Source organism: Eublepharis macularius, chromosome 1 (assembly GCF_028583425.1).
Source record: "Eublepharis macularius isolate TG4126 chromosome 1, MPM_Emac_v1.0, whole genome shotgun sequence".
Lineage (NCBI taxonomy): Eukaryota > Metazoa > Chordata > Lepidosauria > Squamata > Eublepharidae > Eublepharis > Eublepharis macularius.
In genome coordinates, this window is record NC_072790.1 from 239,438,790 (window position 1) to 239,462,206 (window position 23,417).

The window sequence follows — 23,417 nt, forward strand, 5'->3', positions numbered from 1 at the left end:
CACTCGAGTGGAAAGAGACAAACAAGGAGAATTTGAACACGCAGCTGCTGGCTTCAACCACCACTACTCCTTGTGGGGTTTAGTAGCACCTTTAAGACCAAACAACTTTATTGCAGCATAAGCTTTGAGAACCACAGCTCTCTTCGTCAGATGCGTGGAGGGAATGATGCATCTGACGAAGAGAGCTGTGGTTCTCAAAAGCTTATGCTGCAATAAAGTTGGTTAAAGGCGCTACTGGGTTTTTTAAACTATTTTGCGACTACAGACTAACACGGCTAACTCCTCTGGATCTGGTGGGGTTTGAAGGTGAAACCCACCCAGCAAGAGCCTTGTTTTCTGGCCAGTTTGGGGTTTATACCAAGCCCGGAACGGCAGGGCTGCCAGCTCCAGGTTGGTAAATCCCTTTAGCTGGACGGATGGTGGGAGGGATATTTAAAGTAAGGGTGTGAGGTGGAATAATGCTGTAATTAGCCTGAGAGAGTTGGAGTGTGAAAAGCAGAAAAGCAGCATCTGTAGTGAGAGAAGAACCCAATGTCCCTATTAAGTCTGGATGTCCATTTTTCCAAACTTGCAAATAAAGTCATTTCAGCATCTTGCGTTTTCATTTTCCTTTCTCAGCGTGAGCAGCAGCAGCTGTTGCCACGCAACGGACCCTCCCTGTCCAGAGGCAGTCTACCTGCGTCTCCCCGTCTGCGGCGTGACGCAGCAAAAAGGATTTTCTGGCGCTCCGAGGGTATCCCCGCCTCTCCGTGACGTCACTGGTCCTGGGGTGGGGCTACCGATTCCATAACCGCCCCAATTCCTTCATCCCCACCACCGGCAGAGCTCATTGGTTTAAAGGCACGACCGCAGGAAGGAGATTGGCCAGGAAAGGGCCGGAGGTGAAGCGACATGCTGGCCATATCATTGGCTATCCGTGTTCTGATGTCACGAAAGACGACAGCCAATGAGACTGGCTCAAGCTTTCGGTTGCCCCCTCCTACTTCAGGGCTGGGAAAAGCTCCGCTCTCCCAGCCCGTTTCACAACGTCATTTCCAGCATCAGTGCGCATGCGCCTTCTTACTCTTCATTAATGCCTTCCAGTCTTAACTGGCTCCTCCCGCCCCGTAGACGGGACAGAGTAAACGTCACTTCCCGCGGGGTAGGCGGCCCCTTGCGCGATTCTTCCACCCGAAAAGGCGGGCGGGGAGCGGCGCGGCGTCACTTCCGGCTGCGGGCCCTTCCCGGCCGCCATCTTGGTGCGGTGTGGGGGGACGCGGGGGGCCCGTGGGCCGCGGGGCCGCTCGATGGGAAGATGCAGCGCGCGGGGCCGGGCGGGGCGGGGCCTGGCGCCGTGCTGGGGGCGGGGCCGGGGCGCGCGCTGCTGAGGCGGGAGCTGCGGCTGCTCGAGTCCATCTTCCACCGCGGGCACGAGCGCTTCCGCATCGCCCGCGCCTGCCCGGACGAGCTGGGCTGCGAGTTCCTGCCCGGCCCGGCCGGCGGCGGGCCCGTCCGTATCCATGGCAACATCACGGTGAGCGGCGCGAGGGGGGGAGGGGGCCTGCGGGGAGGAGCGAGGGACGAGGGGCGGGGCCTGAGCGCGTGGGCGGGGCCAGGGGCGGGGCATTAGGACAGGAGGCGGAGACACTGGCGGGGCGGGGCTCGGAGGAGGGCGGGGCTACTGCCTTGCCAAATGTTTTCATTCATCTCAGTAGTGGGGAAGAGATAATGGAGGACAGGCTTGCCAACCTCCAGGTGGGGCCTGGAGATCTCCTGGAATGACATCTGGTCCTCAGGCGAGGGAGAGCAGTTCCCCTGGAGAAAATGGCTGCTTTGGAGGGTGGGCTCGGTGGCCTCCCATCTCTGCTGAGCTCCCCACCCTCCCCAAGGTCCACCCTCAAATCTCCAGGACTTTCCCAACCCAGACCTAGTAACCTTAGTGGACCCTCAGGCATAGGTTGGAAATTTCAGGTTCAAATCGAGACTGAACAGATTGGGTGGGAGGGAGACAGAGAGAGACCCAGGTTCAAATCCTACACAGCCCTGGCCCTCCCTGGATGACCTTGGGCCAGTCAGAGACGCTCAGCCAAACCTCCCAGACAGACTTCTTGTGAATAGGAAGCAGAAGAGAACCACAGGTGCTGTTCCGTCATGCAATATACAGATAACAAAAGTGAAGCGATAGAGGATCTGGCAGGCGGGAGAGATGCAAGGTCTGGATTCTCACTGGGGGCTCTTAGTGGGGGCCTGAAGAACGTAGGAAGAGCCCTGTTGGTGGATCCTGGGCAGGGGGAACGACAGCTTTGCTGTGTCCCAACTTGAGACATCACCTCTTGACCTTCCCCTTTTCTAGGAGTCTTATCCGGCTGTCCCTCCAATATGGTCGGTGGAATCGGACGATCCCAACTTAGCGGCCATCCTGGAGAGGCTAGCCGACGTGAAGAAAGGAAACACGTTGGTGAGTCCTGGAAAAAGGATCTCGTTGCAGAGGGAGAGGGTTGCTTAGGCAGCAGGAAGCACGGCCAGTTGCGCCCCCCTAACATTTTTCCTTTTCTCCTCCCTGAGAAGCTGTTGCAGCACCTGAAGCGGATCATTTCAGACCTCTGCAAGCTCTACAACCTTCCGCAGCATCCAGATGTTGAGATGCTGGACCAGCCTCTGCCTGCAGAGCAGGTAAGCCACCCAAGGGCTCCTGTTACCCCTTTTTACACCGAGTTGAGCCCCGCGGTTGTGAATGCCTGTACTGGAGCACTTGGGCCTGCAGCTATGCTGTGAAGGCGATGTGCTCTAGGCAATTCTGATAATGAAGCCGCTGGTTCTTTGGCCTGGGGCGGAGCTAGCGTACAGGGGCCTTGTCAAAATGATTGGGAAAGCTGTATGATCATCTCAGCATGTTTTGTGCACCAACGAGGAAGTTTGACATAGTTGCAGAACCGAGAGGGAGCTACGAATCTGCCTACCTTCCTGTAAGAATTGCTGTAGTAGTTAAGTGGTTGGGTTGTGAATCAGCACTCTGCTGGTTCGAATATTATTATTAGGCTATCAGAGTAGCATGTGCATTTCTCCGCCATTTTATCCTCACAACAACCTTGTGGCGTAGTTTAATCTGAGAGACGGTGACTGGCTCAAGGTCACCCAGACAGCTTCAGGGCAGAGCAGGGATTCTGCATCCAGGTCTTCTAAATTCCAGTCTCATTCAAGCTGCTTTACAGTGTTGGCTCGCCAGCCGCACACACACACACACACACACACACACACACACCCTTTGCCCTGGCGTGGTATCTTCTTTTTATCAGTCCATCACAAGATACCTCACACAGTCTAGCAGTTGATCTCCGCATGTACCCTAACTACAGTCTTGCAGTTAAGAGAAACTCACCCACAAGCATAGTTAACTAGTCCACCTGCCTGTACGTGCCTCTTTGCAGAGGCTTCTATGCTTGGTCGTAATTCTCGCCATTGGTGATCAGCTAACAATACACCTTTGTGATTGACAATTAAAATGACCCTCAGTAAGGTCAAAGATGGTGGGGGGACACTGCAGACCCATGCTAACTGTCCTAAGCAAAGGTGTGTTTGTGTTATGTGCTGTCAAGTCACCTCTGACCTATGGCGACCCTATGAATGAAAGACCTCGAAAACGTCCTATCATTAACAGGCTTGCTCTCAGATCCAGAAGGTAACACAAGCTATTCCTTTTTGGGGCTTTGGCGTCTATGGACAGCGTTGATGATCCCAGTAAATTGGCTGGTGAATTATTAGTTGCCTGCTTTAAAAAAAAATTGGAAAAGACGTTATTCTTGATGACATTTACATTCTTCCCTCAGTCCAAGGAACTTGGGACCATGCAATTAAAGATCTGTGAAGCAGCTGTGAGTGACTGGGCCAAGGTCTAAAAGTCAGCCTGGTCCAACTTCATTATTTTATGCTGGGGCTGGGCTGACTTCAGTCTTGCACAATTTATGGTTTTGCTTAAGATCCCCATAGTTTACTCGAGTCTTAAGTTTACCAAGGAAGACTGTGCGTTCAGGATCTCATCATTGATTGAGACATACCTCGTCTGTGTTCAGGAAACCAGAGAACTAGCCTGATGTGTTGGAGTAGAACTAAGGAAACCCAGTTCAAGCCTCCACTCAGTTGTGAAGCTTCTTGATTGGCCTGGAGCTTGGCCTAACCTACCTCGCAGGGTTGTGTGTGAGAATCAGACTGAGGAAGGAAAGAATCTTTTGCTCCGTCCTTGGTGGAAGGACAGGATATATAAATGGATGGATGGATCCAGAGGGTGCAACTGTGGCTAAAGAATGTAGGAAAGGGCCTTGCTAGATAACACTGAGGTCCATTCTTTCATCTCTGCACCCACTAGTTGGTCTGCCAGAAATATGTCAGAGGTCTTCCGAAGTCTACTACCTTATTGCATCAGCTCCCAAATGTTGTTTGAGCTAAGAATAGTACGCACATTGAAAGCTTGCCTTCTTAACTGCATCGTAGGTGATGGTAAAGGCAGGTCAGAGAGATCCTTGTGTGGGTTTCAACAGATGTTGGGACTCCGTGTAGATTCCCAAGGTAGATCCCCAAGGCAGATCCCCGTGTAGATGCCTCAAGGTCGCTTCTTGGAAGCTGCATCACCTCCATTACCCTGTTTGTAGTTGTGGAAAAAAGCAAGAGTCCAGTAGCACCTATAAGACTAACAAAATTTGTGGTCGGGTATGAGCTTTCGTGCGTCAGTTCAGAACTGTTGGATTGCAACTGGTAACGAAGCTCAAGACAGTGCAGCCACCTGGATTGAATCAAGACCTAGGCTTCCTGTCTTGTTACCAGTGCTGATTTCTCCACACCTACTACACCTCTGCATATTCCACCTAATCCAATCACGCCTGCTATTGTCATTTACCTGCCATTGTCATTTGGAATCTGAAATCACTCCACTCTGTAAAATATAAGGGCAGATGAACTCACATTCTAACTGTATCTGAAGAAGTGAGCTGTGACTCACAAAAGCTCATACCTGACCACAAATTTTGTTATTTTTATAGACGGTACTGGCCTCTTGCTTTTTTATACTCCATTACCCCTTAGCTCCTGCATGTTTTAAAAGTTGGGGGGAGTTCTATAGATGTTTTAAATAATGTATTGATGCACCAGGTTGGGTTCTATGTAATAATTGATTGTAACGGGCTAGAATTTTATTGTGCATTTGATACCAACAGTTAACTAACTTGGAGTGTGATTTGGAAAGCAGTAAACTCTTTGAAACCATTGGTTTCTAGCCAAGAGGTTTGGGGAGCTATCCACAGCAGGTCTACTCGGAAACAATCCCCATGAAAGTGTTCTTAGGATAGCACTGATTACGATGTACCCCATTCTCTTCCATTGAAATCACTTGGACTTCAGAGCCCTTAACTTTGACTGGATCGTGCCTTTTGTTTGCATGTTTTCTTTGTATATAGAAATGTAAAATTTCTGGAAATGTTGCGGCCGTGGAAAAAAATTCCTTTTTTCCCTCAGGGGGAAAACCCACAAAAATATGGGTGGAAATCGAAATATATGTAATACTTTTCTATCAAACCTGAACTTCTTTTCCTGATTGAGCAAGATAAAATGTCAACGTAGCGTAGAAAATCGTATTCCACCCCTGAACATGGAGGCTCCGTTCTGCCCCCATGGCCTCTGCCATTGCCTCCCCTGTGAATCTGTCTAATGCCTTTTGAAGCCATCTGAGCGAGTGGCCTTTGCCACACCCTGGGCAGTGAGTTCCACAGATCCGTTATTCCGAGCGTGGCAAAACCTTTTGGGGGGGGAGGCAGTTCAGAGTTGACTCCCTATCAGGTAAAGGGTGATACGGAGAAGGCACAGCTCTTCACCCACCCAGCAGAACTGGCTTGAGGGGGACGTCTCACCTTCCTCAGGCTGGTATTGATTTGCAGACCTGCTTAAAGAGATGCTTAGAGAACGAAGTGTGAATTATCGTCCATTCGTGGCTTTCGCCCTGGCCTCAGGGATGCTGTTTACTCTGGATCGATTTAACGGGAAGTGCCAAGGACCTAACCAGGCTGGAGTTACAAGTGCAGCAGAACAGCAGGGCGCCTCTTTGCATGCAAGAGGTTCCCGGTTCCTCCTTGATTGGTTAGAGAATCTTGTGTGGCAAGGCTGCTGGGAAAGACCTTTCTTCTTACACTTGTGTAGGCAGCAGGATTAGCAGCAGCACAAAGGGAAACCCCGGATAGTCAAGCTAAGCAACCATACAAGTCCGGGAATACATATATTTCCCTTTGTGCTGCTGCTGTTGCTCTTTGTTGGGAATTATGTCTGAATTGGTTCGTCTGAAAACTCCACTGTATATGGCTTGTGGAAGGACATAAGAGAACTGTGTCCTTGGTGATTTTCCAAGTAATTCGTGCCCTGGATGAAGTACAAGTACAGGATGAAGTACGAAACGGGAATGTTTAATATGCACGCATAAGCCCGTCGGCACGCCCACTTTTATCCACCTTTGGACTGGAAGTCACCTTAATGTTCTCCATTCCCATGCCTGTGGAACTCATTGAGACATGAACTGATGAGAAATGAATACAGGACTCGGACAGACTTTAGATGAATAGATTTATTTAATTGTTTGTATTTATAACTTTCATATTTATTGAATATTCACTTGCACTTTGTATTTTGCCCAAATATATATAAAAATTTTGATACTTATTTATTGCTTCTAAAATATATGTATTCCCGGACTTGTATGGTTGCTTAGGCAGCAGGATTGCCAGGTGATCCGCTAGGTCGGGAGACCTCCCACTGGCAGATCCCTACCATTGATCGATAGGCTGGTGGGGAAAAAATTACGAGAAAATTGCTGTTGAATTGGCAGCAGGCCATCATTTCTAGGGGAAACCCCAAAGTGATGACATACTACTACTACTACTACTACTACTACTACTACTACTACTACTACTACTCCTACTACTATTATCCAAAACACAATCAACAATAAGTGGAGATCGCATGTTATTATTGATTGGCCTTGCTAAGCTGATTCAAGTTTATTATTATTATTATTATTCCACCTTTCTCACTGATATACAAGGCGGATTACGCAGTGCAAGTGAAGATACAATATAATCAACAGCTAGAAAATTCACTGAGCAAAGTTCAATAATGAACAACAGTTAGGACATTCAGGGAAACAGATGCTGTAGGGTAGGGTAGCAGGAACATTTTAGACAAGACTCTCTACCATAGAGTTTCTGCTGAATTCTAGATTCAGCCACTCAACCTCACTTCCAGGTTCAAATTGGAAATTATGTCATGCTGTTGACATTATGGTACCCTGACCTAGCTAGCCCAGGTGAGCCTGATTTCATCAGATCTCAGAAGCTAAGGAGGGTCGACTTTGGTTAGCAATTGGATGGGAGACCTCCATCGAAGACCAGGCTTGCAGAGGCAGGCAATGGCAAACCACCTCTGATAGTCTCTTGCCATGAAAACCCCACCAGGGGTCGCCATAAGTCAGCTATGACTTGAGGGCACCACAAACACACACCCATCGACATTATGGTATCCTCCAATGTCCCGCTAGTGGGCTTGGTTGACAGATCTTGCCCTGTAGGCATGGATGATGTTGGAAAAGGGTAGGTTGAGGAAGCAGCAGAACAGGAGGGGCCATTTGCTGCATGTGTCTCTCTTGACGTTTTTGAGTTCTTAAAGAGACAGGCATCGTCTCCGGGTAAGTGCCTGGCAACCCGAAGTCGTCTCTTCAGGAAGCTCTGGCCTTGATATCTTTCCATCTTCTGTTGTCCCACAGAGCACACAGGAAGAAGTGTCCTCTGAAGAAGAAGATGAGGAGATGCCAGAGGTACGGCGGGGTGTGTGTGTGTGTCTTTGTGCCTTTTAAAAAGACTCACAAGACTGATTCTCAGTCGCCTAGCTTACGACCACCGAGCCCCATCGATTCCCCCCGCCCCTGCTTTTCAGAAGCTCCACGGTCAGAACGTCTCCCCTCTGAGAGCAGAACCCTTATAAGCTCACTCTCTCTTTCCTTGTTCACAAGGACACGGAAGAACTGGATCATTACGAGATGAAGGAGGAGGAGCCGGCGGAAGGGAAGAAGGCGGAGGACGACGGCATCGGCAAGGAGAACCTGGCCATCCTTGAGAAAATAAAAAAGAACCAGAGGCAAGATTACTTAAATGTACGTGTCGCCTGGCGGGAGGGTCCGGTGGGGAAAAGGGGATCGGTGGGCTGGTAGGGGGGGAGCTGCGACTAAAACATCAAAGCTTTCCTCTCTGTCGGAAGGGATGCAGTGGAGGTTTATAAACACCTGTGCACAGTTTTGGAGAAAGCGTATAGAATTTTTTCCCCTAAAGCTGAGTGTTGATCCGTGAGTTTGATGAAGAATAGAAAAGTATTCCTTCACTGAACTCTTAATTGTATTCCTTGCGAGTGAGTAGAAGTTACTTGTTCAGGCTGCACGTCACAAGAAGAGCGCAGTTGTTGACATGCAGGGGACAGAGTGCCAGGATATAGGCAATGATCATACAATGAATCAAAACTTCTTGTACATGTCGTAACAACCATGTCGTATCATCACAAACGTATACTCAATTGATAAGGTTCAATTCATGTAATACAGTTCTTCTAATGATATCGCTCCCCTGGTTTGTCTCGCACTGGGGGAGCGATATGACTAGAAGGACTGTATTACATGAATTGAACCTTATGAACTGAGTATATGTTTGTGATGATACGACATGGTTGTTACGACATGTACAAGAAGTTTTGATTAACTGTATGAGCACTGGACACTTTATTGTAAGTAGAATTAATAAGTGTATGATTAATCGTTGTGATTCCCAGGTGGGATTGTCCCACTCTTTAGATTTCTGGTCTTTACAGGGTTTAGCCTTGCTAGATTGTGAGGATATATGCAATGGCCGATCATTAAAACTAGCTGTCACACACCCAGAACAAAGGCCTTTGACTTGAGGGCTCTGTTGCAGAGACACACACATTGCTCTTTGCAGTTGTGTTATCTTTTGCTAACAGTAGAGATTGTGTGTGTATACACACACACACACATATTAGTTGCGTATCTAGGAAAAGTATAAATTTCTGATAGAAATAGACTGCCGTTCTGTTTAAATCTGCAGGAGTTTTTATTTTCTTTTAAATTGTGCCATAAATGCACAGGGTTGGAACCCACAAATCCATGCAGCTTTTAGTTGTCATTTCCCTTCATGCAAGGAACTGCCCCCTGTTCTTGTATTATGGGATGCGCAGGGGGGAGAGCGTCTCCATTGTGGGAATGGATCTGTGGGTCCTCGTCATGGCAAGTGAACGACAACAGTTTTGGGCCTCCCCTCCTGTTTGTTTGTCAGGGCTTTTGATGGGCTAGGAATAGCAGCCATCTTTCACCAAGGGGCTGGGTATTTTGGTTTTAACTCCTGTTTTAATTATTACCATGAGGCAAGAGGAAAGATGGGGTAAAATATTTTAGTAAATAAGTATCCACAGGAGATGGTTCGAGCCTCTCCATATGTGCAGATCTGGTGCAGTCCTCTTGCTAGACTATACCATTTCTGAGTGCACTTGGGGATGGGGGATGGGTCGCTCGTTTGGAAAGACCCTGACTTCCATATTGACAGGCATGTGAAAAAAAGGGGAAAGCTTCTTGCATGGGCTAGCTTTTTGCATGAAGGGAAATTTGGAGATGCTCTTAAATGAAACGTTCCCCCCTTTTCCCAATTCTGTTGGGGTGGGGGTTATACCACCTGCACGCCCATCCCGTGGAAATTGTGTCCCTTGGGCAGATCAGATGAGAGGGCAGGCTTGGTTTTTTGCAGAGATCTGGTAGCGGGGCTGTTTTGCGAGACTGATGTAACAACGAGATCGCTCTCTGTTCCCTCACAGGGGGCAGTGTCTGGGTCCGTGCAGGCCACCGACCGGCTAATGAAGGAGCTCAGGGATATTTACCGATCGGCAAGTTTCAAGGGCGGTAAGTATCAGGCAGGGGATCCCAGTGGAAAGGCCCCGTTTGGGGTGATGGGGATGGCTAGAAGCCAAGCCTTAGTTCTGCTGGTGAGAGGCTTGGGTAAGGTCACAGCAGATAGGGGGTTGTGGAATGCTGTCTTTCAGGGTCGTTGTAAACACTTCTTTGCTGCCCCCCACAATGCCAATCTGCTGTTTTGATCGTCCGCAGGAAACTATGCAGTTGAACTAGTGAACGACAGCTTGTACGACTGGAATGTCAAACTCCTGAAGTAAGTCTCTGGCTACGGCTTTGCGACTGTGCCACATTGTGAACCATGGAGCAGGCTATAAAGGGAAAAGTGACGAGGCGTCTAGGCTGGGGATAGGCAGGAAGATGCCTGGAGTGGGAAGCGTACATCCTGCCTGCAGGGGGTTTCGGTCTGCGTAGGCCCTGTTCTCAAAGACTCTCTCAACAATAAGCTCAGTAGGGGTATGCTGGGGGTGGGTTGATGTTTAAAGGGCCCCGCTGCTGGTTGCAAGCAGCGGTGGGGCCCTATAAACTCAGCCCCGAAGCATTACGAATGCTTTGGAAAGCTTTGGTTTGGGATTTCCAAATCGGCATGCTGGCCCCGATTCGGATATCCCGAATCTTTACGGATCAGGTCTGATTCGGGTATTTTACCCGAATCGAAAACCCGAAGCGCACATCTCTGCTTCTCAACCACTTTCTCCCAAACTGAGACATGGGCAAAGGGCTCTTTCACCCCTTCTCCCCTAGAGGCTTTTGCACGATTTTACCCTTCATACATGTTCCTATGCAGAAGCTTCTTAGCAGAGATATGGCCGTAGGAAGGTCTGCATATGCACCTGAGGAGGTAAAAGATGGAAGAATCTCTATAACATTGATAGCTCTTGATGAAGCAGTATGCAAAACGATAGTCTTTGCTGGCATGGGAGTCGTTGGGCAGGGCCACGGGGGAAGTTCGGTTCGCTGGCATGCTCCTGTTGTGCCTATAAAATAAGAAGGATAAAGCAGATTCACATTGCTTCCCATATCTGCACATCAACTGTTCAGTCTTGTGAAGATCTTATTGAACGGCCCCTTTAAGAGGTCTTACTCAGCCATCATGGACTATGTCAATTTAGTACTGTATGTTGTCTCTAGTATATTTATTATGGAAGTTTCTTAATGGTTATTAATAAGGGTATATAGCACTGTGAGCACTTAGCACTTCATTTTATATATATACACGCACACTTTAATAAGTAAAAATATTTTAAAATTTTCTATGTCTGTTGTGTATGTACAGTTATTTATTGCTTTATTTATATAGTATTTATACAACTTCAATATTGTAGCCTCTGATGGGATATTTCCCCCTTGCTCTGATATTAAAGAGTCCTTCGCCTGCACTTTTGCACACCTGAGAGTGAGTTGGTGATTAGAGCCACCACTTCAGAATGTGCTATCTGTTAAAAATGTGCTGCCAAGCAAGAGCTGCTGGAGTTTGCGCTTCCAGCGAGGTATGCCTCATCCAAGGTGAATGGAGAGTCCTTAGGATCAGGCCGTGTCTTAGAGCCCTGCTGGATAGCTTTTTCCTCATATGGTGCCCCCCTGGGCTTAGCTAGATTGGCAGAGCACTTATTTTCTGCCCCTGTGGCTGAATCAAGGACAAATGAAACATATTATTTTTGTCCTATAGGCCCTTTCCAATTTAAAAAGTAGCAAATTGTAAAATTGCATACAGTGGTTCTAGTCCTCATGGTTATGGCTAGAGGTGTGCACTCAAAAACAATTTGGGGTTTAAACTGCTTTGGTATGCTCTGTAAAGATTCAGGAATCTTTACGGAGCACACTGAAGCTCAAAGCAGCACTTTTCTTGCCATTTGCAAATGGCAAGAAAAGTGTTGCTTTCAAGCTCCTCCCCCTCCCATCGGGTAAAAAAGGTGATGGAGCATTTGAAAGCAGCAACACTTTTCTTGCTGCTTGGAAGCAGTACAAATCGCTTCAGAAAGCTTTGCTTCGGGATTCCCGAATAAGCAGCAATGCTGGGGCCAATTCGGGAATCCCGAATCTTTCCTAATTGGGCCCAATTCAGGTTAAAAACCCGAATCATAAACCCAAAGCGCACATCCCTACTTATGGCTAAAAGCTCACGATGTCAGGGAGATGACCAAAGTGGAATCCTTTCCCCAGGCATCTGTGTTCTTTTTGCAAGGAGGAATTGTAGCTTGTGGGGAGTGAGTAAAGGACACTGGTTCAATCCCCCAGCATCTCCAGCTAGAAGGATCTCAATAGTAGAGTCTTTGGCTGAGAACCGAGAGAGTTGCAGCCCATCAGAGCAAACAGTGCGGGGCTGGATTACCTAATGGTATGACTTGGTATCTGTGTACGCCCTGATGCTGTGTGTCCATAGCCTACTGGCAAAGCACCTCTTTTGCTTGCGGGAAGCCTTAGAAGTTCAATCTGCCGTTAACATGCCCTTGAGTAGCGCTCAAGGCTTCCTGCCCGAGGCCGCGGTGACCCAGTGCATGTCAGAGTAGACCACGTTGCACAGCTGGATCACCATGAAGTAGATTCATATACTCCCCCCTGCCCACGCACACACAATGAATGCCAAATCCTTTGCTGTCCCCCCTGCCTGAAGTGCAATAGTCCCGCATCAGCTGTACCCCATGCCGAGCTCCGTCCGCACAGCCTCCGACTGCTTCTTTCTGTGCTTGCAGTCACCTCCTTTTTCCCTGTCTCTTCTCAGGGTGGACGAAGACAGCGCTTTGCACAGTGATTTGCAGATCCTCAAAGAAAAAGAGGGGACAGATTTCATTCTCCTTAACTTCACCTTTAAGGTCAGCTGGGGGCGGGGGGGCGGGAAAGGTGGCATCAATGGGGGAGGCAGGAAGGGAAAGGAATTGCCGAGTGACACTGCCTGCCCAGCTTCTTTTTTTTCTCCTTTCAGGATAACTTTCCCTTCGACCCGCCCTTCGTAAGAGTCGTGTCTCCTGTGCTCTCGGGAGGGTAAGTGCCTATTTGAACTTGGACTTCTGCGATCCCGGTTCCTGCTATAGCCTCTTTTGGCTTGGATACAGCATTTAACTTCCTAAAAGTAGAGGTGCTGAGGCTTAAGCAAGCCTGGAAGCTTTTCTCCTTAATTGTAGATGAATAGGGGTGGCGGTGCCACCTAATAGTGATGCAAAGATACTCTGTGCAGGCTCAGAGGCATCCTTTAGTGTTTTACACTAGAAGTCTTCAACCAAATAATTAGTTGGCTGATGCAAATTAAGATGTGAAGATTCAAATTTTACTTCTGCTGCTGCCTGCTTCAGATTCTGGGCTTCCTATCCCTCAGCTTTCCCACTTTGTATGACCTCTTCTTTACTCCTCAGTGTACTCTACAAAGCCGCCTCTGCCTTGGGCCCATGTGAGAGTTTACTCCCATCTAAACTGACGGATTTCCCATCCCTTGCAAAAGCTGAACTGCAAACATTCCAGCTGCTATGCTGATCAATGAATTTTCCATGCCAGCTAAGCCGATCTAAGGCTTCACTGCCAAAAGCACGATACAGTATAGACATTCAAAGACATACTTTTATTGTTTTTATAGCAACTTCAGTGTACCCGACCCCTTAAAGACTTACATAAACCACAAAGAAAGATATTTGCCCTGAAGCAGGCCACACTCTGAAACAAGAGAATAGGGGAAACTATAGTGGGGGAGAAAAGGTGGTTGGGAAGGAAGCAAAACATTCATCATTCCCGTTGCAGTTGAGAAAGAGGATATAAAAGGATATACCAGCGGCCATGTAGGAAAGATGGGCTTGGGTGGAGCGGAGAGAGATGGCACCAGATGTATGCCCGGGGAGGGAATTCCATGTGTAGGGCATACCAAGTGCAGTCTATCGTATTTTTATACTGTTCTTCCTCAGAGGAAATCAGAGTAGTTTTTGTAGTTCTTTATCATCTTCACAATAACCTGGTGCGGTCGGTTAGGCTGGGAGAAAATGATTGGTCCAAGGCTATCCATTGGGCATTATATCTGAGCAGGGGCTTATTTGAACCTGGGTCTCCCCAGGTGAAGGTCATCTTTCTTACTGTTACCTGGTAGGAGGCGAGGAGGACAAAAGGATGAGAAGGGAAGTGAGACATCCACCAGACTTATTTTGGAGAAGGGGGGGGCACTCATGGGCAGGAATGTAGAGAGAGCTGGACAAGATGAGTTTTAACCCTATGGGTGATTGGCATGCACCAATCTTAAGTGACCTCTGATGCAGAGGTGAGTCAGGGTGGCTCCCTTCCACTCCTTGGAGCAGGTACCTGGAGCGGTGGTGGTGCGCTTTCTTCTTATTCCAAAGAATCTGCCCATTGGACTGCTATGCGGGTGGGAGAGGTGGGATTAGGAAGGAACCAGATAAGCGGCTGGCCTTTCAGAAGGATTCTTCTTCTGGCCTTTGCAGTCAACTTAAGCTTCTTTTCTCTGCATTCTCTCTAAGGTATGTCCTGGGTGGAGGAGCTATTTGCATGGAGCTTCTGACGAAGCAGGTGAGTGGCTCACAGCCAGTCCTTTGTCTCCTCCATCAAGCTGGGCCTTGCCCTTTCAGAACCTTTCAGCAGCCTGATCCAAGCTGTGCTCTTCCAGAGAGCCCTTGACTTCAACTTCGTTAGTACTTGCTTAGGTTTTCTGTATATTTTGCCAGTTCATTCCTGCAAACTCGGATTGGTTTTCACTGTCTCCTGTGCGGTTGCTGACATTTTGGCATTCGGTTGAAAGGCAGGGAATGGGTAGTTGAATGTTGTGAGTAGGAATGTACGCTTCAGGTTCCAGAGCTGGGTTTTTAACCCGGATCATGCCTGATTCTGGATGGTTTGGCATTCCCGAATCAGCCTCAGCATTGCTGAAGCAATTCAAGAATGCCGAAGCAAAGTTTACCGAAGCACATGCCCCCCCAAAGTCCAATCTCCCTGAACTTGGTGGGGTTTGAGAGGACAGGTAGCAGTAGATCCCCAGCAAATTTGGTGCATTTTGCTTGCAAAATGCCACTCCCAGCCACATAGGGAACCCCTCCCCCCATTTTCCCCATAGGGAATAATGGAGTTTGGCAGTGGATAGGGACACATTCTTTGGGGGGCCATAACATGGCCCCCTGAAGTCCAATCTTTCTGAAACTTGGGTGGTCGTGAGAGGAGGGTTAGTAGAGGTTCTCCTGGAAATTTGGGATTATTAGAGAAGAAAATGCCCCCAGATAGCTGGGAGTGGTGTTTCCCATTGTAAACAATGGATGAATCTTCCCTAATAATCCCGAAGCGGTTTAAATACCCGAACCGCTTCGGGATTCGGTTTTTCTTGAATTCCCCCCCCCCCGGTTCTAGTTTACCCGAATCTTTTTGGGGTGCACGCCCCTAGTTGTGAGTCCTCCTTGAGAAAGGTGGAGGGCTGGATTTGGGTTCCTTCCATTCCCTTCCTCGGAAGCTGATCCTGCTGGTGTTTTTCCAGGGCTGGAGCAGCGCCTATTCAGTGGAATCTGTGATCATGCAGATCAGCGCGACGTTGGTGAAAGGCAAAGCCCGGGTTCAGTTTGGCGCCAACAAAGTAAGATTATGCTGTTTATTTTTTATTTACTTAATTTATAGTTTACATTTATAGTCCATCTTTCTCTCTGAGACTCCGGAAAAATGAAAATATATAAAAATCAGTTCAGACAAACAGCGGAGACTTCCAGCCCTTACAAAAGTGCACCAGGTCTTCTTTGGGACTTGGGCAGGAAAAGCTTGCTGAAACAGTGTTGCTTTATACAGTTGGCAAGTGTGAAGGAGAGAGGGTTGGTGCCCTGGGATGAGATGAAGGCCGTAAATTTCACAGAGAATCATCGCACCTCCTCATAGGAAGATGCCTTCAACAAAAATTGTCAGGGCAAGCAGTGGTTGCAGTCAGGTGGGTGGATCTGCATAAGGAGAGGAGCTCCTTCGTCATGAAGGTCTCCCAAGGCTGAAGCCAGTAAATTGGCAACATCTAAGCCAAGAGAGTAACGTGGTAAGGAACCCCAAAGATAAAAAAAATATCCCGCGTAAACTTACTAATCAGCCTATTATATCAATTAAAGTACATATATAGAGAGTATTTTAATCACAATTCACAAAACATTTTAAGTTCACAGTAGAACTTTTCAGTATGCAAAAATTGTCTTTTAGGTACTCAGTGGTACAAGTGGAGTGATAATTCCTACAAGTGCTAGAAGACGACAGACCCTGAAACATTCCATAAATACCCTACATAAAGTGCTAGTGCTAAAGTGCTATTAAATGTATATGTTATTGCACACCCGTTATAAAGTTCAAATGCAAACTCAGCACTAGAAAACCATTAAATGTAATATACAAGGGTCATATGTATCCAAATGGCGAAAGAGTCTAATTGGCAACAAGCATAATTGTAAAACAAGTAAAATGGGCATGTTGCCCCCCTTCTTTTCTTTATACTTTGTTATTGCTTTGGGGTGGGGTGGGGGGTTCCTGCCCTCTTGTCCCCATCTCTAGATAGACAGTATTGATTCTGGAACAGAAGAGAACCTACATATTTAAAGATAAGTGGTTCCCATATTTCAGACAACCACAGCTAGGGGTTTTCCTCTAAATTAAAATTGGTCGTACACTTCAGGTGCACACTTGAAAAGCCTTAGGGCTTATGGATAAGGGTTACCTGCCTTCGGAAAGACGTCCCCCCCCCCTTGTTGCAAAAATGCTAGTTCATTTTGACCTGGTGCTTTTGCCCAATGATTACAGCAAGATTGGAGAACTTTGAAAGAGGAGAAGATTTTATTCCAGGAATAAAAGGGGTACAAAGTTCCGAGCAAATTAAAACACTCTGAGCCCACCCTAAAACGGTGGGGAGGATCTTTTATACCTGGCCTTTCTGAGACAAAGCCCACCTTCTTGCTGAGGCAAGCAACTCGAAGTGAAACTTTCCCTAGTTCCTTATTTGGCTGGTTTCAACCAGCAGTTGTTTACCAATTCTGGTCTTGCTGGCTAAGGTATTCTCTGCACCGTTACACATTCAAGGCCAGGCCAGCTAAGCTATTTCAGATTGCATGCTGGCAGTATGGCTTCTCCCTGGCTCATTTTGCTCACACTCCCCTGCAATTAGGCAGGCTCCACCCTGATCAGACTCATGCAGAGACACAACAGGCAGTGACGCTGTGCCACAGCACCCGGGGTGGGGGCCTGCAGTTCTCCTCGTTGGAAGAATCACTTGCACCTTTGCTTCCTGACTGGAAAAATGGTAGTGCTGGAGCTATTCAGAGACACAGCAGGCAGCCTCCTGTGCCTGATTGTGGGGTCTGGAGACCTTCGGTATACATCCCTGCTGGTGTTACTAGCATTTCTTGCCACACGTTGGAGTAGACAGTATTTTTTGTTGGCTGCGTCACACTTGATGTTGGGAGGGCTGCAGACTTTGCCAGCATTTCTGTCCTATGTTTTTGTGAAATAGCTGTTCCTCTGATACTCAGCACCCAGGCCCTTCCTTTAAGCCTGAGATAGAAAAACACACTAAACATTATGGTGTAACTTCAGAGTTGGAGGGGCTTCTGGGGGTTACCTCCTGTCTCCAGTGGAGCTCTTTCTTCAGGAGTGTGTGTGTGTGGGGGGGTTTATTTAAAAGGGCCTTTTCCCCTTTGGACCAGGAGACGAGAGCCTTCACCCCTGACATGTAGCCCACTGTGACATTCTCAGGGGCCAGGGTGGGGGTCTGAGCTTTCCTGTGCATCAAAAGCTGACCCAGTCTTCAGAGTAGATTTCATTTAAATCGAATCGATTTAAATCATGATTTAAATCCCGATTTAAATCACTAGTCAGTAAGACTAGATTTAAATCATGGTTTTCTACATAAAGATGCCTCACGCTTAGTTTCTTGTGCAGATCTATTCTACTCCCAACAATCTTCTATTCATAGATGTTTTTGAAATTTAGCACTTAAAAGAGGTAAGGGGTTGGTACAAAGATTTGCAAAGGAACAGTGGGATTAAGGACTTTTTCTCAACTGTGTATGTTTATTTTATAACTTTTTTACTGTGAAGAAGAGATGTGATCTCTGCAGACACAAATTCAGTTTTGAGAACTGTAAAACCAAGCATCTGTGATAATATCTTCTAGATAGAAAAACTGCCCAATAATCTTACAGAAACCTCTGGAAGGGCATGGCATTGTGAATAGATTAATGGGATCCGTTTACCAAAAAATTTAAACATTGCATGAATATGTACAGCATCATGCGACATAATTAAAAACTAATCCTTATTTCATGATGATAGTATAATGTATCTTAAATAGAAAACTATCTTTAGATAGAACGGTTGTTGTGGATTTAGATATTTTCCTCAAAAAACATTTTATTAAAAAAATCTGATTTAAATAAAAAAAATCTTTTTATTTTTTTATCCACTCTGCCAATCTTCCCTGCAGAACCAGTACAGCCTGACGAGAGCGCAACAGTCATACAAGTCCCTGGTCCAGATCCACGAGAAGAATGGTAAGGAGTAGGAACTTGGGGGTACGGGCCACAGAACTCAAGCCTTAGCGAGCCCTTGGAGAAGTCAGGGAGGCCTCCTGGGTAGCATGGGTCAGGGTTCTTAATAAACAGCAAAGCAGGAAGGAATTTCGCGGTTGGGTTTTGTCGGAACTCCCATATGTTCCTGCCTGGACATTGAGTTCCTTCCTCTCAGGACTTTGGGAGGAAGCAGGTGGCCCTGAAATACAGGGCCTTCTCAGCAGTGATGCCCTGCCTTTGGAATACCTTTCCCCAGTTTCTTTGAGCCAAGTTACAAGAGACGAATCACACGGGGAGGAGCACGTGAAGGGAGTCGCAATGTTAGCCGGGAAGCTGAGTTTTAAGAGAGATCTGAAGGCTTTGTCCATTTCCCCTCTATTCAGAGCCAGGGAGACAGTTGCTCAGAGGGTTTGTTAATTTCCTCTTTGCCTGGGGAAGGCTCTGTCAGTTTCACCTCCCCTTCTAAGAGGCAAAGAGGAAATAAACCCTCTGAGCAGCCATCTCCCTGGCTCTGTAGAGAGGGGAAATTGGCAAAGCCTTCCCATCTCTTTCAAAACTCAGCTTCCCAGCTAACATTTCGACTCCCTTCACATGTTCGTCCTCGTGTAATTCGTCTCTTGTAGCTTAGCTCTTTGTTGACCGTCTGTAAGGGCCGAGTGTTTTAACAAGGATGTGTGTGCATGATCCTACTTTTGACTGTCAAAATGTAGTGCTCGAGGTGGTTTACAGCATACATATAAAAACACTATCAGAATAATATAAATGCAAACATTAAAAACCAATAATACAGTCGAATAAAAACATTGAAATGGATACATCTGAATCTTGGCTTTATGAACTTTGACCTGTGTTGTGAATTGCCTTGGACGGGAATGCAGAGAGGCAGCATTTAAGTGTTTAAATAAATTCAGATTGCCCCTACTGAGGACCAAAGCTGAAAGGCAGTGTGGTGTAGTGGTTAAGAGTGTCTGTCTAGAATTCAGGAGAGCTGGGTTCAAATCCCCACTCGCTGTGAAGATGGCAAGGTACTCTCAGAGCAGCCACTCTCTCTTAATTTACCTCCCAGGGTAACTGTAGGGATAAAATGAGGAAAAGAGAACCATGTGTTTTGTTTTATTATTTATTTGAAATGTTTCTAAAGCTACCTTTCGACCCAAGTTTGGTTGCCCGAGGTTGTGAACAATAAAAGATTAAAAGCACATACGAATATGTAAAAAACAATCAAAACGAAACACATGAATAGAAGGGTCAGTTAAAATCAGTGAGGGAATGCTAGACAAAACAAAAATCTTTACTGATTGGTAAAAGACAATAGAAGGGGCAAACCTCCTTGGGGAGGCAGTTCCATAATTTTGGGGCCACATCCAAGAAAGCCAATTCTCAGGTTGCTGTCCTTCGAAGCTCAGGTAGCAGGGCATCCAAAGTATGGCCTCTGAAGATGATTGTAGCAGTCAAGTGGGTTCATATACACCACTCCGAGATCCATGGAAGAAGTGCAGGATAAATATATGCCAGACAGATTAGGCATCCATGTTTATTCCTATTCCTGGCTGACCACATATAAAACAGCGTACTCATTTTATTAGAACATGGAGCAAGCAAGGGAAGGCAGACCTTGTCTCTCTTCCCGTCCCCGTGCTGTGCTCTGTTCGGAAACACTCTTCTCCCAGCTTTGAGGTCCAAGAGGAGCAGGCTGAGAAAAAATGTTACGAGCAAGGGAACGTTGTGCAGAAGGGAACGTTCTGCAATAACCCACGTATTCCATTTTGTCTGAAATAATAGCCCTCGCCCACCCCTAGGTTAGACGTGAAGAGTCCTGTGAATAGATATACATGGGTACCCCCAGGTTCTTTATGCACATGTTCACCTGTCAGCTTTGGTTGGACTAAGATGGGGCGGAGGGCATCTCTCAGTCCAACACTCTCAGCCCCCTACCCCTCAGTGTTGCCACATGCAAGAGCTGTTGGGCTGACTCATCTTTCGGGGCCAGGAACGTACTATGCTCTCCTACACTAGTATCACCTGACAGTAAAATTGGGCTAAAAATCCCTTTTCTCGACCCCAACCAAACTGTCACGCTTTTGAGTTCCGCTTCACTTTGGATATTAACGGGAAATCCGGACAGCTGCTTGTTGTTGTTGTTGTTTTTTTTTGCAAAAGTGCCTGTTTGTTTTGACCTGGTGCCTTTGGCCCAATAATTGTACCAAACTTGGAGAACTTTGAAAAGCTTTTATTTTATGAAATAAGGGGAAAGAGTTTCAAGCAAATAAAAACACTCTTGAGCCCACCTGAGAAAGGCGGGAGGGGGAAAAAAATCTTTTATACCCTTCGAAGTCCAAGCCTCTATTCCGAGAGCCCACCATCTTCTCGCAGCTCTAAGTGAAACTTTTTCTTCTGCTGTTCTGTGCGCAGTTATACTCTCAAGCAACTAAACTGCTTTGTATTTCAAGCTAGCAAGAAAAATGGCTCTGCTTTTGCTCACACTTCGGCGGTTTCGTTTGTCTGAGAACAGCAGGATTTGAGTTCAGTGGCAACTTAGAGACCAACATGATTTTCATAAAGGCACCTTAATGATTTTCAAAATTCTTAAAGAGTCCAGCAGCACTTTTAAGTCTAACCAACTTTATTGCAGCATAAACTTTCGAGAGCCGCTGCATCTGACAAAGGGAGCTGCGGTTCTCGAAAGCTTATGCTACAATAAAGTTGGTTAGTCTTAAAGGTGCTACTGGACTCTTTACTATTTTGTTATTACAAACTTAACATGGCTAACTCTTTGGGATCTATTTCAAATTTTTTGTTGGTCTCAAAGGTGCCACAGGACTAATATTCTGCTGTTCTGCTGCAGACCAACATGGATACCTACCTGAAATTTACTACCTGCCCTAGTAAAATTAGTTGCATTAGAGCTTTAGTTTCTAATAATGGTCCACCATGTCTAACTAGCACTGGTTTGTGTATGAAAGCTAGCCCCATTCCTGCTCTGTCATCTCTCCCCTAACCTCTCTCTCATTTGCAGGCTGGTACACGCCCCCCAAGGAAGACGGATAGCATGGGCTGGAGGGGGCCGCCTGGACCAATCCGACATCCCTGCTGAACGCTGCGCTCGGATCGTAAGACGCCTCCTCTCCCTCCCAGGACAGGACCGCACCGCCCGTTTAGCAAGACATTGTGGAGCGGCTCTTACAAACTTTTACGGAATCAAACTGTCATGAGCCGCTGGGCCGAGGGCTCAGCGGCTCGACCTGGACCCGCGCTAGCAGGCAACCGGCAGTCACTCTTATTAAAAACAAACCACACCCCACCCACACACAAAAAAAGACTCAATTCTCTCGTTATTGCTGGCAGCTTCTGGCTCCGCTGCAGCCCAGGGCACCTACGCCTCTCTCCCTCTGCTACGGATTTAATTTATTTTCTTATTTTCATGTACACTGCTTTTTTTTTTTTGGTTACAGTGTATGATGGATGTGTATGGGAAAATGTATCTTTGGAAAACAATTACATTTGTTAATTTGAAGGGGAACTGGTCTTACCTACATGTCCACAGGTGATCACAAGCAGGTGGGAACAAGACGTGCGGGGAAATCTGTCCCACATGCTTCAGCTGTACGTATACCTTCCTCTCTTCCCCTTTATGTACTCTGGTATTGGGAAAAGGGAAGAGTGAAGTTGGCAGTGGGCCTGGGTAAAGATTTGCCAAAGGGCAGATTTAAACAAAGGGGCCCCTAGTTGCTGACCTGTTGTCCCCCAACCTTTAGCCCATGGTGACTCAAACGGGGAACAGCCGAATAGGATGTGTGTGTAAAGTGCCATCAAGGGAGATAAATGCAAAGTTCTGCATTTAGGTAGGAAAATCAATGCATAATTATAGGACGGGAGACTTGTCTTGGTAGTAGCATGTGCGAAAAAGATCAAGGGGTCTTAGTAGACCATGTGCTGAACATGAGTCAGCAGAGTGATGTGGTAGCTCAAAAAGGCAAATGCGATTTTGGGCTGTGTCAACAGAAGTATAGTGTCTAGATCATGCAAAGTGATGGTCTCTCTCTACTCTGCTCTGGTTAGACCTCACCTAAAGTACTGCGTGTCGTTTTTGGACACCACAATTTCTGAATGATACAGACAAGCTGGAACGTGTCCAGAGGAGGGCAACGAAGATGGTGAGGGGTCTGGAGACCAAGTCCTATGAGGAAAGGTTGAAGGAGCTTGGTATGTTTAGCCTGGAAAACAGGGTCAGGTAGCAATTTTCCCCAGGCCAGTTTGGCTAGGGATCCTGATGGCATTTTGCCATCTGGGCATGGAGGGGTTACTGGGTGTGTGTGTGGAGGGGGTGTAATTGTGAATTTCCTGCACTGTGCAGGTTTGACTAGATGACCCTGGAGGTACCTACCAGTCCTATGATTCTAAGAGATCTTTGAATCTTGTGTGGGAAATAACGCTTCCTGAAGAGAGGAACTAGATGCATGATTTCCCACACAAGATTCAAAGATCTCTTTCGGGGTGGGTGGTGGGTGGGGAGGAGCAATTATAGCCTGAAACATATAAAGGTAAAACTGCACAGGTTAACAAATTCACTGCCAACTTGTGTGGACCCCTGCTGGTGTTTTCGAGGCAGGAAATGAACAAAGCTGGTTTGCCGTAGCCTGCCTCTATGCAGCAACCATTGACTTCCTTGGACATCCTCCGGTTCAAATCTTAACCAGGGCTGACTGGTTCGCATCTGAGATCTGATGAGATAAGGCTAGTCTGGGTCAGCCAGACTGGGCAAATATATAGCCCTGACCCATTATACAAATCAGGTCTTGTTAGTCATGGAAGAAAACCTGTATGGCTTCATGAAGCTCCCTTCCTTATCTTGCTGAGACTCCTCTGGCTACACCTCTCCCCAGAGTAATGAGGACTGGGAGCTTGCTCTTTAAGGAAAGCAAAGGTTTTTCAGGCTGCTGC

At 47.0% G+C, this 23,417-nt stretch overlaps 1 protein-coding gene across 1 annotated transcript; it reads left to right on the top strand.

The window, feature by feature from the left end:
- Nucleotides 1–1,206: 1,206 nt before the first annotated feature.
- On the top strand, nt 1,207–21,990 carry UBE2Q1 (ubiquitin conjugating enzyme E2 Q1). The gene is made up of 13 exons (XM_054998484.1): nt 1,207–1,513; nt 2,333–2,437; nt 2,548–2,652; nt 7,775–7,825; nt 8,021–8,161; nt 9,880–9,964; nt 10,169–10,229; nt 12,696–12,786; nt 12,897–12,955; nt 14,428–14,476; nt 15,429–15,524; nt 18,392–18,458; nt 21,493–21,990. Exons 1-13 carry the CDS (start codon nt 1,295–1,297, stop codon nt 21,522–21,524), a joined length of 1,161 nt encoding a protein of 386 aa, XP_054854459.1. The 5' UTR covers nt 1,207–1,294; the 3' UTR covers nt 21,525–21,990.
- Nucleotides 21,991–23,417: the final 1,427 nt, after the last annotated feature.

Bases quoted from the DNA above. Each gene is read 5' to 3' on its own strand.
- UBE2Q1 (XM_054998484.1), top strand. From the start codon at position 1,295: ATGCAGCGCGCGGGGCCGGGCGGGGCGGGGCCTGGCGCCGTGCTGGGG. The intron at 10,230-12,695 runs GTAAGTCTCTGG...GTCTCTTCTCAG, and splicing joins TGGAATGTCAAACTCCTGAA to GGTGGACGAAGACAGCGCTT. The intron at 12,787-12,896 runs GTCAGCTGGGGG...TTCTCCTTTCAG, and splicing joins TCCTTAACTTCACCTTTAAG to GATAACTTTCCCTTCGACCC.